General features: G+C 45.9%; 1 protein-coding gene across 1 annotated transcript in view; it reads right to left on the bottom strand.

Annotated features, from left to right (window-relative positions):
• The window catches only part of LOC115467377 (MAM domain-containing glycosylphosphatidylinositol anchor protein 1-like), a gene marked incomplete in the record, with an annotated part of 483,050 nt that overhangs the window by 287,436 nt on the left and 176,583 nt on the right, over nt 1-19,031 (bottom strand). Inside the window, 2 exon segments of the mRNA XM_030199249.1 lie at nt 7,282-7,371; nt 10,920-11,052. Coding sequence (XP_030055109.1) covers nt 7,282-7,371; nt 10,920-11,052 — 223 coding nt within the window.

A 19,031-nucleotide genomic window follows, 5' to 3' on the forward strand; every position in this document is an offset into this window, starting at 1 on the left:
CCCATTCCTCCTCACCCACCCCCTTTCTACCTGGTAGAGATCTCCAGCCACTTCTGTGTTGCTGGAACCATCCCCTCAAAATAGTACTGGTTAACAGGGGCGCAGCTATGGGGGGCCACGGGGGCCTGGGCCCCGCAATTTTCATCCGGGCCCCTGCCCAACAAGATAAACTCTCATTGCTACTTTATGTGTATACCTGACCTTGATTTGTATCTGCCATTTCAGGGCACAGACCGTAGAAGTCTGCCCAGCTCTAGCCCCGCCTCCCAACCACTAGTCCCGCCTCCTAACCACCGGCTCTGCCACCCAATCTCGGCTAAGCTCCTAGGATCCATTCCTTCTGAACAGGATTCCTTTATGTTTATCCCACGCATGTTTGAATTCCGTTACTGTTTTCCTCTCACCACCTCCCACGGGAGGGCATTCCAAGCATCCACTACTCTCTCCGTAAAAAAATACTTCCTGACATTTTTCTTGAGTCTGCCCCAATTCAATCTCATTTCATGTCCTCTAGTTCTACCGCCTTCCCATCTACGAAAAGGTTCGTTTGCAGACTAATACCTTAAGTGCTGTAACGAAATACATCTGCGACTGAGTCTAATAGGTGGGACACTGGACACTGCAGTGGAAGCCAGACCCTGCACAAGCAAATGAAAGAGGAGCACAGATGTAAGCACTGACCCCCCCCTTTCCAGAGCTGCTCGCTGGTGAGACTGGCAGCGGCTGAACTAGAGCCCCCTGGCAGGTAAGGAGGGCTTTTCTTCCCACTTAACTGTGTCTGCAGTCTGAGTGCACTTGACAATTTGATAGAGACAGGTTAATCAGATTTCATTATCCTTCCCTGACTCTGTACTTCAACCTGACTCCACTCCAGGCTCATGAAAGCAACAGGATTAAAAACACTGCAACAATCTGAAGTGCCCTCACATAGTAGGAAGTGGGCTGGATCTGAATTTGGGGCCCCCCGATAGTTTCCAGTGATCCTGCTGCCTTCCCTGAATAATGTGAACATTAAGGAACCCCCCCTCCTGAGCCTAATATCATTCAGCTTCTCCTTTTACTCAGTCCGATCCATGGTTATACTGTGATCCTATTTCAGAGATTCTGTTGACGGTCAATGCAAAGACAGAGAGAGACAGAGAGAGAGAGAGAGAAAACTGCAAGACCCTCTGCCAAAGAAATTGCTTGAAAAGATCCACTCATTTACTAATCCCGGTGGGCATAATTTTTTTTGTCTCTAGAGGATAGAGAGTGGGAAAAACAGGATAAAAGAAGATCTTTGGGAGACAGCCGACAAAAAAAGGGGCCAGGATTTGTCATGACAAAGGATGTCTGTGGCCAGGGGAAGGAGCCTCCATGGAGACGGCCACCGAGACAGAGCCGGGCCTGGGGCAGGACCGCTGCCCCACCCTCACTGGGGCCTCCGCTGCTGCCCCTTACCTTCCTGCGTCTGCTCCTCCCTAGGGTTACCATATTTTGTCCCCCAAAAAGGAGAACATAAGCCCCACCCTGTGGCGTTCCTAGCCTGGATGCCGCGGCGCACGCCTGTGGGCTCGACTACGCTAACTTCGCTCGTTCGCTGCAGCTCCCTCTGCCCCGGAACAGGAAGTAACCTGTCCGGGGCAGAGGGAGCTGCAGCGAACGAGCGAAGTCGGAGCCCACAGGCGCGCGCCGCGGCACCCACCAGTGGCGTGCACCCGGGTGGACCGCCCCCACCGCCCCCCCTTGGTACACCACTGGCCCCGCCCACCACACCACACCCCGCCCCCCCTTTACACGCCTCCACTCTGCCCCCTGTCACATTTTCCCCTCCCCCCTGTCACAGACCCCGTCACCCCCCCCTCCCCTTACCTTACTACTGCCTGGTGGTCTAGTGACCCTCTTCGGGGCAGGAAAGAGCCCCTTCTTTCCTGCCCGGAGCGCTGCCCTGCATGCATCCTTCCTGTTGCTCATCTCGGCGCCGATTCAAAATTGGCTGCTGAGAGTTGAAGTCTCGCAAGGTCAAGTCAACTCTCGGCGGCCATTTTGAATCGGCACCGAGATTAGGAACAGGAAGGAAGGATGCATGCAGGGCAGCACTCCGGGCAGGAAAGAGGTGCTCTTTCCTGCCCCGAAGGCGAAAGAGGTCACTAGACCACCAGGCAGTAGTAAGTAAGGGGAGGGGAGGCTAGCAATCTGCCCGTTTGTCCGATTTCTGGGTAAATCCGACATATGGTAACCCTACTCCTCCCTCGGTCCAGTGGCGTAGCCACAGGTGGCCTGGGTGGGCCAGGGCCCACCCACTTAGGGTTCAGGGCCACCCAACAGAGCACACGTTTAGTGGTAGCTGGTGGGGATCCCCAGCTCCACCAGCTCAAGACCTCCCCCTGATGGTAACGAAAATGCTACTCTCCTTGATACTGTCACCTGCGCATTCTCAGTCTTCAGCGCATGCCTGCTGCAGATTGTCAAGGTGGAAAGAAGCATTTTCTCACCAGCTGAGATATTTGTTTTTGGTGGTGGGGCGGGGCGGGGGGGGGGGGGGGAGAACACCCACTTCTTGCCTAGGCCCACCCAAAATCTGTTGTCTGGCTACGCCCCTGCCTCGGTCTCTCACTGTCTTGCTCTTGTATGCCGAAACAGAGCCTGATCTTTCTTTTGTCCAGTAAGGGTGGGCTTTTTTGTATTTTACAAATCAACAACGTGGTTCAGTGGAGAAGAAGGAGGAACCCTTCCATGCACAAAGTGTTGCAAAGTGGACAGTCTCCAGGAAACTTTGGAGACCAGCAAGATTAGAAAGATAAGTCATGGATGATTTCTTTAAGACTGAGGTAATCAATAGAAATAAAACAAAATAAAACGTGGAAAAGAAATAAGATGATACCTTTTTTATTGGACATAACTTAATACATTTCTTGATTAGCTTTCGAAGGTTGCCCTTCTTCCTCAGATCGGAAATAAGCAAATGTGCTAGCTGACAGTGTATATAAGTGAAAACATCAAGCATTACTATGACAGTAAAATAGATACCATTGGAAATTCTACATGGAATATTGCTACTATTGGAGATTCTACATGGAATGTTGCTATTCCACTAGCAACATTCCATGTAGAAGGCTGCGCAGGCTTCTGTTTCTGTGAGTCTGACGTCCTGCACGTACGTGCAGGACGTCAGACTCACAGAAGCAGAAGCCTGCGCGGCCACATTGGTGATCTACAGGGGCCGACTTCTACATGGAATGTTGCTAGTGGAATAGCAAGATTCCATGTAGAATCAATAGAAATCAAACAAAATAAAACATGGAAAAGAAAATAAGATGATACCTTTTTTATTGGACATAACTTAATACATTTCTTGATTAGCTTTCGAAGGTTGCCCTTCTTCCTCAGATCGGAAATAAGCAAATGTGCTAGCTGACAGTGTATATAAGTGAAAACATTCAAGCATTACTATGACAGTAAAATAGATACCATTGGAAATTCTACATGGAATATTGCTACTATTGGAGATTCTACATGGAATGTTGCTATTCCACTAGCAACATTCCATGTAGAAGGCTGCGCAGGCTTCTGTTTCTGTGAGTCTGACGTCCTGCACGTACGTGCAGGACGTCAGACTCACAGAAGCAGAAGCCTGCGCGGCCACATTGGTGATCTACAGGGGCCGACTTCTACATGGAATGTTGCTAGTGGAATAGCAACATTCCATGTAGAATCTATAGAAATAAAACAAAATAAAACGTGGAAAAGAAAATAAGATGATACCTTTTTTATTGGACAAAACTTAATACATTTCTTGATTAGCTTTCGAAGGTTGCCCTTCTTCCTCAGATCGGAAATAAGCAAATGTGCTAGCTGACAGTGTATATAAGTGAAAACATTCAAGCATTACTATGACAGTAAAATAGATACCATTGGAAATTCTACATGGAATATTGCTACTATTGGAGATTCTACATGGAATGTTGCTATTCCACTAGCAACATTCCATGTAGAAGGCTGCGCAGGCTTCTGTTTCTGTGAGTCTGACGTCCTGCACGTACGTGCAGGACGTCAGACTCACAGAAGCAGAAGCCTGCGCGGCCACATTGGTGATCTACAGGGGCCGACTTCTACATGGAATGTTGCTAGTGGAAGTAGCAAGATTCCATGTAGAATCAATAGAAATCAAACAAAATAAAACATGGAAAAGAAAATAAGATGATACCTTTTTATTGGACATAACTTAATACATTTCTTGATTAGCTTTCGAAGGTTGCCCTTCTTCCTCAGATCGGAAATAAGCAATGTGCTAGCTGACAGTGTATATAAGTGAAAACATTCAAGCATTACTATGACAGTAAAATAGATACCATTGGAAATTCTACATGGAATATTGCTACTATTGGAGATTCTACATGGAATGTTGCTATTCCACTAGCAACATTCCATGTAGAAGGCTGCGCAGGCTTCTGTTTCTGTGAGTCTGACGTCCTGCACGTACGTGCAGGACGTCAGACTCACAGAAGCAGAAGCCTGCGCGGCCACATTGGTGATCTACAGGGGCCGACTTCTACATGGAATGTTGCTAGTGGAATAGCAACATTCCATGTAGAATCAATAGAAATCAAACAAAATAAAACATGGAAAAGAAAATAAGATGATACCTTTTTTATTGGACATAACTTAATACATTTCTTGATTAGCTTTCGAAGGTTGCCCTTCTTCCTCAGATCGGAAATAAGCAAATGTGCTAGCTGACAGTGTATATAAGTGAAAACATTCAAGCATTACTATGACAGTAAAATAGATACCATTGGAAATTCTACATGGAATATTGCTACTATTGGAGATTCTACATGGAATGTTGCTATTCCACTAGCAACATTCCATGTAGAAGGCTGCGCAGGCTTCTGTTTCTGTGAGTCTGACGTCCTGCACGTACGTGCAGGACGTCAGACTCACAGAAGCAGAAGCCTGCGCGGCCACATTGGTGATCTACAGGGGCCGACTTCTACATGGAATGTTGCTAGTGGAATAGCAACATTCCATGTAGAATCTATAGAAATAAAACAAAATAAAACGTGGAAAAGAAAATAAGATGATACCTTTTTATTGGACAAAACTTAATACATTTCTTGATTAGCTTTCGAAGGTTGCCCTTCTTCCTCAGATCGGAAATAAGCAAAAGTTGGTAGATGACAGTATATATGAGCAGAACATCAAAGCATTTCAGAGACAGTCTAACAGGATGGGTGGGGGTGGATAGGTGAGAGTTAGAGAGACAGGAGAGCAATACAATTTGATTACCTTTAAAAGTGGACTAACAGGGCAACCACACCTCTCTGTTTAAGACTGAGGAACAAAACTCTTTTCAACCATGTAAATGGATATAGAGGGAAGGTATTTACTTGAGTGCGAGTCGAGGCTTTTTGAGAACAGTCTTTTCTCCCTTTGAGGAGTTATTTCTACTGTTCTTTCTTTCTCTCATTCTTATATAATTGAACCATTGATAACAACGGGACTCCTAAGGTAACAGCAGTGGCGTACCAAGGGGGGGGGCGGTGGGGGCGGTCCGCCCCGGGTGCACTCCGCTGGGGGGTGCCGCGGCGCGCGCCTGCTCCTCCGAGTTCGCTAAACCGTTCGTTCGTTGCAGCTCCCTCTGCCCCGGAACAGGGAAGCCAGGGTGGGTCTAATGAAGTCTTGGGGTGCCGGGGAGATAAGAGAGAGCTAAGGAGAACGTGGTGAAGGCGGTTAGCTTAGCAGAGTTTAAAAAGGGGTTAGACGGTTTCCTAAAGGACAAGTCCATAAACCGCTACTAAATGGACTTGGGAAAAATCCACAATTCCGGGAATAACATGTATAGAATGTTTGTACGTTTGGGAAGCTTGTCAGGTGCCCTTGGCCTGGATTGGCCGCTATCTTGGACAGGATGCTGGGCTCAATGGACCCTTGGTCTTTCCCAGTGTGGCATTACTTATGTACTTATGTACTAAGATGTGAATACAGCACATACAACTGCACAGCAGCTCTTCATCAGAATCTCATGTGGGTGTCACACTAATTCATGCAAGGTGTGTATACAGCACAGACAACTGAACAGTAACCCTTCATCACAACTCCAAGCGGGTGTCACAATCATTCATGTAAGGTGTGAATACAGCACAGACAACTGAACAGCAGCTCTTCATCAAAACTCCATTTGGGTGTCACACTAATCCATGTAAGGTGTGAATACAGCATGGACAGCTGAATAACAGTTTTTCATAAGAACTCCATTCAAGAATCACACTAATTAAATTAAGGTGTGAATACAGCACAGACAGCTGAATATGAGCTCTTCATCAGAACCCCATGCGGGTGTCACACTAATTCATATAAAGTGTGAATACAGCACAGACAACTGAACAGCAGCTCTTCATCAGAACCCTTTGCAGGTGTAACACTAATTCATGTAAGGTGTGACTACAGCAGAAAAAACAGGTCTTCATTAGAACCCTCAGAGGGAATCAAACTGATAACACATGAAACATGAATACAGCATGGACAGCTGAAGAGTGGATTTTCACTAGTGCCCCTTGCACAACACAGATAGCTGAAGTCTGGACTAAGGACAAGGAGAACTTTAAAATGTAGGGGACGCTGGTAAATGTACACATTTTTCTTTTTAACGAGTATTAATACATAAAAGCATAAAAATAAATTATAGTATATTAAAGAGAAAAGGAGGAAGACCAGGAATGATACTTATAAATGAAGGACTACAATCTGCCAACCATAAAGAGTAAACTGACCAGGGATTAACTTCATAACACAACAAAACTCTTGTCCGATTCATCTTTCACACTTTTTTTTGCTAGACTGCATATTATCAGGCAGCATTTCACATGTTCAAAAAAATGCAAACCAGAATTTTTCAGCAGCCCACAGAAAACCTTGGCTAGAAAAGGAAAAACATTTTTTTAAGGATTCGAGTATGCCATTAAAACTCCATTGATACGAAATGGAATTGAAAAGGGATATATTGCTTAATTTCTCCGTTCTTCCCTCTGCTATCTGGCAAAGGGATGGGTCCGGCAGAGGAGCAACGGAGACCAAGGCCATTCTCTGATCCTCATGCAGTGGGGCCAGGGAGCAGCAGGGAAATGGGGAAAATAATGCACCCATTTTGATAGGAGTAATTTAAAGAAATTAGATTAATCGCCCTATAGCAAACAGATTGCATAGCTCTGCTTAAAGGCAAAGTAGCGATAGCCGGGTCTTACCAGGCAAACACAGGCCTAATCCCCTTATCTAGGTTAAGAGAACAGAGCACAAACTGACCGGTCTCTGCTTTGCTTGACAAGGGGGACTGGTTCGCATTCTTGCTTCTATAGACCCGATTCTCCCCACTCCTTCGTGCCCGAGCTGCTCCTGAACAGAGAGAGCAGCGATGAAATCCGTGTTCCAGTGTCTGGAATGCAGCCACGTCACCATAGTGGCACTGCCAGAGTCAGTATTAATGCAGACAGCAGCAGTGTGCCCCGGTATAATTCTATAATGCTGCCACGTCACCCCAGTGGCACTGCTGAGTCAGTATTAATGCAGACAGCAGCAGTGTCCTGGTATAATTCTATAATGCAGCCACGTCACCATAGTGGCACTGCCAGTCAGTAATAATGCAGACAGCAGCAGTGTCCTGGTATAATTCTATAATGCAGCCACATCACCATAGTGGCACTGTCAGAGTCAGTATTAATGCAGACAGCAGAAGTGTGCCCCGGTATAATTCTATAATGCTGCCACGTCACCCCAGTGGCACTGCCAGAGTCAGTATTAATGCAGACAGCAGCAGTGTCCTGGTATAATTCTATAATGCAGCCATGTCACCATAGTGGCACTGCCAGTCAGTAATAATGCAGACAGCAGCAGTGTGCTCCGGTATAATTCAATAATGCAGCCACGTCACCATAGTGGCACTGTCAGAGTCAGTATTAATGCAGACAGCAGCAGTGTGCCCCGGTATAATTCTATAATGCTGCCACGTCACCCCAGTGGCACTGCCAGAGTCAGTATTAATGCAGACAGCAGCAGTGTGCCCCGGTATAATTCTATAATGCTGCCACGTCACCCCAGTGGCACTGCCAGAGTCAGTATTAATGCAGAAAGCAGAAGTGTCCTGGTATAATTCTATAATGCTGCCACGTCACCATAGTGGCACTGCTGAGTCAGTATTAATGCAGACAGCAGCAGTGTCCTGGTATAATTCTATAATGCAGCCACATCACCATAGTGGCACTGCCAGAGTCAGTATTAATGCAGACAGCAGCAGTATGCCCCGGTATAATTCTATAATGCTGCCACGTCATCCCAGTGGCACTGCCAGAGTCAATATTAATGCAGACAGCAGCAGTGTGCCCCGGTATAATTCTATAATGCTGCCACGTCACCCCAGTGGCACTGCCAGAGTCAGTATTAACGCAGACAGCAGCAGTGTTCCCTGGTATAATTCTATAATGCAGCCACGTCACCTCAGTTGCATTGCCAGAGTCAGTATTAAGGCAGAAAGCAGAAGTGTCCTGGTATAATTCTATAATGCTGCCACGTCACCCCAGTGGCACTGCCAGAGTCAGTATTAATGCAGACAGCAGCAGTGTGCCCTGGTATAATTCTATAATGCTGCCACGTCACCCCAGTGGCACTGCCAGAGTCAGTATTAATGCAGAAAGCAGAAGTGTCCTGGTATAATTCTATAATGCTGCCACGTCACCATAGTGGCACTGCTGAGTCAGTATTAATGCAGACAGCAGCAGTGTCCTGGTATAATTCTATAATGCAGCCACGTCACCATAGTGGCACTGCCAGAGTCAGTATTAATGCAGACAGCGCAGTATGGCCTGCTTTTAACACTATAATGCTGCTTCTTTTCCCCCCTCCCCCCTTAACGCTAAAAAACTACTTGTTCTTTCGTAAGGTTTCAGGTTGTACCATGGTTTTGCTCCTTACAAATAGGAAGATACATCATGTGTGATTTTTAATGTACTTGTCTGTATTTTGGAGAATCCTTACATCCAAAAGAGTATTCCATAATGTGTCCATATTCCAAAAGTGAACCAATAAAAGAGATTTGCCAACTGAAACCCAAATCCAAACCCTTCCAGTGCTTGAGTGAATGAAGTCTAAGTCTGGTTCTCTTTGACTACCCAAAGCACACAGCCTAGCCCCCCCCCCCCCCCAGTCTAACCCTTCCCTGTCCTCCGTTTTATTTTACCCTTTGACTGCTCTGCATGGGTCACTCTCCCTGACAAGAGACATTGGCCAGATCTTTAATTCTGAAGGGAGCCACCGAATCTAGAACACGAGCCACAAGCATCACCAGGAAAAGGAAGGGGGACACTGAAAGGACCCCAAAAAAGGACAACGGGAAGAGGGTTGGGGGTAATGACTGGGATTGAAATCAAAGAAAAGATGACGGCCATGAACTTTGAGGAGCAGACACCAGGTAAGTGCAGGTAGGTACCTGTGTGTGTGAGCCAGGATCCACGCGTCTTTCTCTCTGTGTGCACGTCAAGTGTCTGATGTGTGCATGATGTATTTCAGATGCTATACGCGTCTGAGCATTTCTGCAAACCCCACTGCAGATAGCGATGCTAGCTCTTCCCAGTTCCCCTGATCAGTACTGCAGAAAGCTTTACACGTACCCCCTGGGGGCATCAGGAGTTTGCAAAGACCCTCCCTCCCTCTCTCTGGCCCCAATGCAGAGGCATTACTGGGTGTTCTAGTAAAAAGCATTAAGATGCCCAGTCATGCCTGGCTGAATTCTCCAGCTCCTCATGTTGCTGGTAATACGTGAGGTGAAATCCGATGGATCAGCATCTTTGTTCAAAAAAAAAAATCTGTGCACCTGGAAATGTCATGGATTAGAGTATTTTTGCTTTGCGTGGTTAGTTGCACAGTATCTCAAAGGCAGGGTACAGGGGGGTGGGTAGGAGGAGGCTCCAAAACATAAAATGTGTAACGAGGGTGGTGGGTGACTGGAATGGCCACCCGCAGCAGCATGCTAAGGGCAGAGGGCAGCAGTTTTGCCAGGGGAAGCAGAAAAAACTGGGGCAAACTGGTGGGCCAACGGGTCTTTGTCAGCTATGCTACAATGTTGTGAATACTTGTCCCTTGGCTAGAATGTGGACCACTTCTGAGTGAGACCCAGGCCACGACAGACAAGGGAGCAGGAAGTCGTAACACGCTTATACCAGGGAAGGACCCTGTTTAAATGCAGAGGGACATATCAGACAGCGGCTGAGCGGCAGGCTTTGGAAACCTTACTAAAGAGCCCGCTCTCTGGTTCTGAATCAAAAAGCAAGCCGGAAAGCTGGAATAAAACCACTTGGACAAAAAGCGGCAGCCTGGGGGCTTTCAGCATGACTGGTTGTGTTTCTGAGACCTTAAACAGAAAAAAAAAATAACTAAAGAAACTGGAGAGACCCCCCCCCCCCCCCAAAAGAAAAATCCCAGCCACAAGCCTGCTAGTCACACACTGCTGACGTAGCTATGGTCTTGCTGCAGGGCTTAGGTTTTTTTTTATCCAACCCACCTGCACCCTGCTGTATTCCGCAATCCTGCAGGAGATCCCAGAAACTGGCATTAAATCCAAGGGCTGCAGGACCTCACAATACAGTAGCTGGAATTTGAAAGACTGGAGAGCATTATTTTACAGACTTTTTCCAAGATGCATTCACCAACGAAATTCCTAAGCTCTTCCCTCCTGACTCCCGAATGCTGAGGGCAGATTTAGGGCATCGTAAATGGGTCTGCCTTACAGTCCCCCTGTCCTGTTTACGCATGTATTCCCCTCTTTTAGCTTTCTACGTAACACATGTCAACCGCTCCAAAAGATTCCTCGAGGGCGATATACCAAGCATTTCGTAAACTTTAAAACTGTAGCTTACATTTGCAGGGCGGTGACAGTAGAGGCAGCTCCTTACCTGTGTTATTAGTCAGCTGGAAAGTGATCGATTTATCCGGAATCCCACAGACGTTTCTGACGGACACTTGGCAGCTGTAACTGGCATAGTCCTGGGGCCTTAAGTTCTTCACCTTCAAAACTTTTGTTTCACCCTGTGCAATGCGAAGGGAGAGTAAACCGTGTTATTAAATACAGTTCAGGAAAACGTTTTGATAACTGAGGCTGATCTGGGATGCGCCCTGACTGCCAAGCGCCACGGCGGGAGAGAGGAGAAGCAGGAGCACAGAAACAGACTTTGAAATGTTTGTAAAATATTGTCAGGCATTAACTATTTTCTCTGATGTGGCAAGGCAGGCACAGTGGAGACGGAAGGCCTTGTTATGGTTAAGGACTAAAGCCTTGGTTGTGGGTGCAACAATGTTTTCTGAGGTTTCCTTGTCAACGCCTGATCACTTATGAAAACGATAAGTTTGTTTTTCTCGACTCTCTACATTTGGAAAATTTTCTTAAGGATAAACCGGTGCTTCAGCAAAATGTTTGACTATTAGGTTGGAGGACTTGGAGTGTTAAATTTTGATGATATCTGTTCTGCTTCTTTGGGGGGAGGGGGTGGGTTTTTTTTAAAGGTTATTTTGATCAGGCTTTGCTACAGCCTAGGAACTCTCATAATGTGGTCTAGTCCATACGCTGTCGTAATGAAACAATAGAAAATCCAGAAACAATCAAAAAATAAAAAGAAACACTTCATAGTAACTATGTTACTATCAGGGGAATTTTCAAAAAACAAGGGCGTCCACCTTCCGACACAAATCGGGAGATGGGTGTCCTTCTCTCAGGGTCATCCAAATCGGCATAATCGAAAGCCGATTTTGGGCGCCCTCAACTGCTTTCTGTCGCGGGGACGACCAAAGTTCTCAGGGGCGTGTCAGCACCGTACCGAAGGTGGGACTGGGGCGTGATTAAGAGATGGGCGGAGAACAGCTGATGCAACCGTTGAAAGACACGTGGTTTGTTGATCTACAAGGTGGGTCTTTAAAAAGACCTTTTCAAAGAAACTTGCTCGTAGACAATTGGATTGCCAGCGTGAAGCAAAAAAGCTGTTCTCCGGTGACTGAGCAACAGACCTATTATATGGATCACCGTACCACGTAGATTTAAACATTTGTATCAGCTGTTCTCCGTCGACTGAGACTCCTGATGCAGGCCTAACGGCCGAAACACGTTTGTGTCGAGTCTTTTTTCACCAATAAACAAGTGTTTTTAAGATCAACCTATCCAGTTTTTGGTGTTCCGTGGTCCAACATTCCACTTTCTCCTAAACCTGTAAAATACTCTCAAAATAAAACACGTAGGGCCTGATTTTCAAAGGAGTTATGCTTCTAACTTTGGGCCTCCCAGTGTGGTAATGCCAACAAAGCTCTTTCACTTTGAATGGGCTCCGTCAGCGCTGTCACGCAGGGACCACTGGCGAGGCTTGAAAAAAGTGTCCCTTTGAGAGTTATGGTTCTGAATTGGCCAAGTGTCTAAATTTATATTCAGAATTTAACTAGAACTAAATTTAGGAACATATTGGGCAGGATTTGATGCTCAAGTTGGGTATCAAACAGATCTGCGTTAACCCTGGGATTCTATACATCGCGCCTCTATTTCTATGTGGAAATTGAAGCGTATTGTATAACCGTGCGCATAACTTAATTGGTTAATCAGCGTTGTCAATTGGATGTTAACAACAATTATCAGCACTAATTGGCATTACGATTTCCATGCACAACTCGCTAAGTGTATTCTTTAACGTGGTGCGCCTAAATTCTAAGTCACATATCTCCCCTCAGCCGCCTTTTCTCCAAGCTGAAGAGCCCTAGCCGCTTTAGCCTTTCCTCATAGGGAAGTCATCCCATCCCCTTTATCATTTTCATCGCCCCTTCTCTGCACCTTTTCTAATTCCACAATATCCTTTTTGAGATGCGGCGACCAGAATTGAACACAATATTCGAGGTGCGGTCGCACCATGGAGCAATACAAAGGCATTAGAACATCCTCATTTTTGTTTTCCATTCATTTCCGAATAAGCCATTTAGACAACTGCAATGGAACTTATGAGGGATGCAAAGAACAAACATTAAAGAAACTTCAGACCGCTCAAAACACGGCAGCTAGACTTATCTTTGGAAAAACGCGATTTGAAAGCGCAAAACCCCTCTGCGAAAAACTACACTGGCTCCCAATCAAAGAACGCATTGCTCTGAAAATCTGCACTCTGGTTCACAAAATTATCTACGGTGAAGCCCCGGGATACATGACAGACCTGATCGACCTACCAACTAGAAAACACATCCAAATCAGCACGAACATATCTAAATCTGCACTACCCAAGCTGCAAAGGACTCAAATACAAATCAACTTACGCATCCAGTTTTTCCTACATAAGCACACAACTGTGGAACGCATTACCAAAAGCCTTGAAAACTACGTACGACCACCTAAACTTCCGGAAAAAACTAAAAACTAACCTGTTTAAAAAGGCATACCCCACCGATCCAACTTAAATGCCTGATCCCTGCAACACAACAAAACTAAAGAACGTAATGGACATAACACAACTCTTCCGTTGTACGATTCCCTAGTGTGGCTGTGTCACAAGAACTTTATCTTACCACAACATCACTTTGTATTTGTTCACACCGGAGTCTCCAAACGCCTCTCCGGTACTTTGTAAGCCCCATTGAGCCTACAAATAGGTGGGAAAATGTGGGATACAAATGTAACAAATAAATAAATAAATAGTTGAAAAGGGGGCATGGGTGTTTCTAAAATTTATGCGCATTATTATAGAATACACCCACTCTGCACCTAATTTAGGCCACGACTAAATTTGATCGCACGGAGAGAAGCGCTTGGCGTATTCTATAAACCGCATGTGTTTTTGACACACACTGAGGCCCCCTTTTATTACAGCGGGGAAAAGGCCATTTCGGAGGGGGGAGGGGGAGAACTTACCACCACCCATTGAGGAGATAGTAAGGGCTCCCACGTTAACCCGGCAGTACATGGCACTCCACGATTACTGCCAGGTAAAAACTGAATCTACAAAAATAGAAATATTTTTGTATCGTTAGAAAGGGCATGTGCCAGGGGTAGGAATTACCGCCGGGCTCCAGCGGTAGTTCTGGAATAGCGAGCGGTAACCTGCATTGGCTTTACCTCGCATAGTAAAGAAGCCCCTACGCTGCCCTGTCACCGACCCCCTTCTCTCTTACAGCCCCGCCTCTCTGATGTACTTCCTGTTTCCTCGGAGGTGGGGGTGGGCCATAGCACAGAGAAGGGCAGCATATGGGAAACCGCTGCCGCCCCCCCCCCCCCCGACTTTTGGAAAGCCAGAAAAGAAGGTAAATTCGGGGAAGGAAGGAAGGGGAAGATGAGACTGTGGAGGCAGAGCAGAGCCGGGGCAACAGACCATCCCCTTGCCTCAGGTGGCAGACCGTCCCTATCGCCTCAGATGTCAGACCGTCCCCTCAGCTTAGACGGCAGAACGTCCCTATCGCCTGCGTTGGGCCGCCCCTGCACCTAGTACCAATTCTTTAATGGCATCTTAGTTCCAAGATCACGCTATAAAATACTAGCAAATGTGGGCATTAGCACACCTAAGCTTTAAGTCTGCCCTTACACCAGCCTAAGTAATTTATAACATTCAATAAACTGTGTGTGTAACAGAGAGACATGGCCCTGTCATGTCCATGTGTAGCTCCTCTGTTAGAGTAGCACCTCGTGTACACAGGCACCTGTATTATCCTACACGCTCCAAAATCTGGAGAAACGAACGGCAGGTAGGCCTACATTTATAAGCACAGCTTAAGGGGCTAAATTAAGAGTAGAAACTTAAAAAGCCCAGCTTTTGTGCAATATCTGATTAGCTGGATTTTACTTCCTAATTTATTTGGATCTGACCTTCCCTTCTTTAAGAGGAACAGATATAAAGATGTTGCTGCTCTACCATATTTGTCAGCTAAATGGTGGAGTGTTATATATTTTTATTTTTGTTACATTTGTACCCCACGCTTTCCCACTCATGGCAGGCTCAATGCGGCTTACATGGGCAATGGAAGGTTAAGTGACTTGCCCAGAGTCACAAGGAGCTGCCTGTGCCTGAAGTAGGAATTGAACTCAGTTCCTTAGTTCCCTAGGACCAAAGTCCACCACCCTAACCACTAGGCCACTCTTCCACTGTTGCTACTATTTGAGATTCTACATGGAATGTTGCTATTCCACTAGCAACATTCCATGTAGAAGTCGGCCCTTGCAGATCATCAATGTGGCCGCGCAGGCTTCTGCTTCTGTGAGTCTGACGTCCTGCATGTACGTGCAGGACGTCAGACTCACAGAAACAGAAGCCTGCGCAGCCTTCTACATGGAATGTTGCTAGTGGAATAGCAACATTCCATGTAGAATCTCCCATAGTAGCAACAGAATCTCAATAGTAGCAACATTCCATGTAGAACCTCAAAGAGTAGCAACATTCCATGTAGAATCTCCAATAGTATCTATTTTATTTTTGTTACATTTGTACCCTGCGCTTTCCCACTCATGGCAGGCTCAATGCGGCTTACATGGGGCAATGGAGGGTTAAGTGACTTGCCCAGAGTCACAAGGAGCTGCCTGTGCCTGAAGTAGGAATTGAACTCAGTTCCTTAGTTCCCCAGGACCAAAGTCCACCACCCTAACCACTAGGCCACTCTTCCACTGTTGCTACTATTTGAGATTCTACATGGAATGTTGCTATTCCACTAGAAGTCGGCCCTTGCAGATCACCAATGTGGCCGCGCAGGCTTCTGCTTCTGTGAGTCTGACGTCCTGCACGTACATGCAGGACGTCAGACTCACAGAAACAGAAGCCTGCGCAGCCTTCTACATGGAATGTTGCTAGTGGAATAGCAACATTCCAAGTAGAATCTCCAATAGTAGCAACATTCCATGTAGAATCTCCAATAGCCAATAGTAGCAACATTCCATGTAGGATCTCCAAGAGTAGCAACATTCCATGTAGAATCTCCAATAGTATCTATTTTATTTTTGTTACATTTGTACCCTGCGCTTTCCCACTCATGGCAGGCTCAATGCGGCTTACATGGGGCAATGGAGGGTTAAGTGACTTGCCCAGAGTCACAAGGAGCTGCCTGTGCCTGAAGTGGGAATCCAACTCAGTTCCCCAGGACCAAAGTCCACCACCCTAACCACTAGGCCACTCTTCCACTGTTGCTACTATTTGAGATTCTACATGGAATGTTACTATTCCACTAGAAGTCGGCCCTTGCAGATCACCAATGTGGCCGCGCAGGCTTCTGCTTCTGTGAGTCTGACGTCCTGCACGTACATGCAGGACGTCAGACTCACAGAAACAGAAGCCTGCGCAGCCTTCTACATGGAATGTTGCTAGTGGAATAGCAACATTCCATGTAGAATCTCCCATAGTAGCAACAGAATCTCAATAGTAGCAACATTCCATGTAGAACCTCAAAGAGTAGCAACATTCCATGTAGAATCTCCAATAGTATCTATTTTATTTTTGTTACATTTGTACCCTGCGCTTTCCCACTCATGGCAGGCTCAATGCGGCTTACATGGGGCAATGGAGGGTTAAGTGACTTGCCCAGAGTCACAAGGAGCTGCCTGTGCCTGAAGTAGGAATTGAACTCAGTTCCTTAGTTCCCCAGGACCAAAGTCCACCACCCTAACCACTAGGCCACTCTTCCACTGTTGCTACTATTTGAGATTCTACATGGAATGTTGCTATTCCACTAGAAGTCGGCCCTTGCAGATCACCAATGTGGCCGCGCAGGCTTCTGCTTCTGTGAGTCTGACGTCCTGCACGTACATGCAGGACGTCAGACTCACAGAAACAGAAGCCTGCGCAGCCTTCTACATGGAATGTTGCTAGTGGAATAGCAACATTCCATGTAGAATCTCCAATAGTAGCAACATTCCATGTAGAATCTCCAATAGCCAATAGTAGCAACATTCCATGTAGGATCTCCAATAGTAGCAACATTCCATGTAGAATCTCCAATAGCCAATAGTAGCAACATTCCATGTAGGATCTCCAAGAGTAGCAACATTCCATGTAGAATCTCCAATAGTATCTATTTTATTTTTGTTACATTTGTACCCTGCGCTTTCCCACTCATGGCAGGCTCAATGCGGCTTACATGGGGCAATGGAGGGTTAAGTGACTTGCCCAGAGTCACAAGGAGCTGCCTGTGCCTGAAGTGGGAATAGAACTCAGTTCCTCAGTTCCCCAGGACCAAAGTCCACCACCCTAACCACTAGGCCACTCCTCCACTTATATTATTATTACTACTACTACTACTATTACTACTTATCATTTATATATCATTTATATTCCAAATAAGGGCCTATTTCTTGTTTTGTAAAGCATTGAAAATGTATTTGTTTGACAGAGATGTTTTAGGCAAAATCTGAAGAGGCATATATATTTTTTTTCCTTTTCTTCTTGTCTTTCAAATTGTAATTCCTGGTATGTCCAGCTTTCTGGCTATGTAAATCACACTGAACTCTGTTGGGTATGTTGCTTGCGATCCATAAGAAATAAAGCAAAGTAAAGTTAATACTGGGTTCAAAGTTGTCGCAAGGCCCCAGTCCTACTAGAATTCAGCTCTGATTCCACAAGACTTTTGCATACTTATTTATTTCAAAATCATTTATCGTCTAATAAAATGCCAGGCGGTTGCCGACAAAGTTACGCATGAAACGGAGTGCTTAGGTTCTCAGATATCTTCACTCTTCGGCTGAACGTTTCAAGGCCTCTGTTCAGATCCTCCCAGAGACCTCAGGGAGAAAGACCCCCATCCCCCAAACTGCTCTGGTTGTCAAGATTATGTGAACGGAATATTCATGAGCTATATTTGCATGCACCTGCTACAGTCACCACGTTCCTTTACAGAGCACCTCTTTCCTAAGGCTTCCCCTCCCCCCTCCCCCTCCTTCGTTATACTATATGCCTATGGGAACACAGCTTCCTTATCTGTGGAGGATCAGAGTCCAGAGCCAGTGCTGTAGACCAAATCCAGGGGGACCTCCTGGCTCTAAGGGGAACCTTTTAAGGCTTATCCAGAACTATCGCCAAGAGACCGGTAGTACTTCCCACCCCTAGCGTGTACCATTTCTGGCGCTATAAAAATATGACCTATTTTTGTAGTGCTGGAACTTAACCAGGACACAAGCCAGCCAGCCATGTTTTCAGGATACCCAGAATGAATATGCATGAAATGGAGGCCCTGCATGCAAATGTATCTCATACATATTCATTGTACACAATAACAGGGTTAAATCGTTTAAATGCAGATCTAATAGCCTGACGGGGATATCCACGCTCTATGAATCTATCAGACATGTATCTAGCCTGCTGCACACAGGCTTGCTGATCGGAACATAATCTTTGGATACGCAAAAACTGACCAATGGGAATGCTTTCCTTTAATTTCCGGGGGTGATGGCTTTGGAAATGCAATATGGTATTCCTATCTGTCGCCTTTCCAAAAATATCGGCGCTACGGAATGGACATATACTGTGATTACTGCATTAACAGCATATTATATGGACATATGAGAATGCCATTTGAAGCTGAATACAAGTTTGGGTATGTGTTGGTGTTAAACCAGGGGCGATTTGATCACCGAGTTTAGTCCTCAGTAGTAGTATGGACAAAGGTTTGTCTCTGTTACATGTATAATTCATTGGGAAAGTCTTTAGGAAAGTGTGCATGATTAGGCATGATAAGTTGTAGTAACAAAGCTATTTGTTACTACTTGTTAGTTATTTGTTACTATTTGTGGAGTGGAGGAGTGGCCTAGTGGCTAGAGTGGTGGACTTTGGTCCTGAGGAACTGAGTTGGATTCCCACTTCAGGCACAGGCAGCTCCTTGTGACTCTGGGCAAGTCACTTAACCCTCCATTGCCCCATGTAAGCCGCATTGAGCCTGCCATGAGTGGGAAAGCGCAGGGTACAAATGTAACAAAAATAAAATAGATACTATTGGAGATTCTACATGGAATGTTGCTATTCCACTAGCAACATTCCATGTAGAAGGCTGCACAGGCTTCTGTTTCTGTGAGTCTG

This window comes from Microcaecilia unicolor, chromosome 3 (genome assembly GCF_901765095.1).
Source record: "Microcaecilia unicolor chromosome 3, aMicUni1.1, whole genome shotgun sequence".
NCBI classification, from domain to species: domain Eukaryota; kingdom Metazoa; phylum Chordata; class Amphibia; order Gymnophiona; family Siphonopidae; genus Microcaecilia; species Microcaecilia unicolor.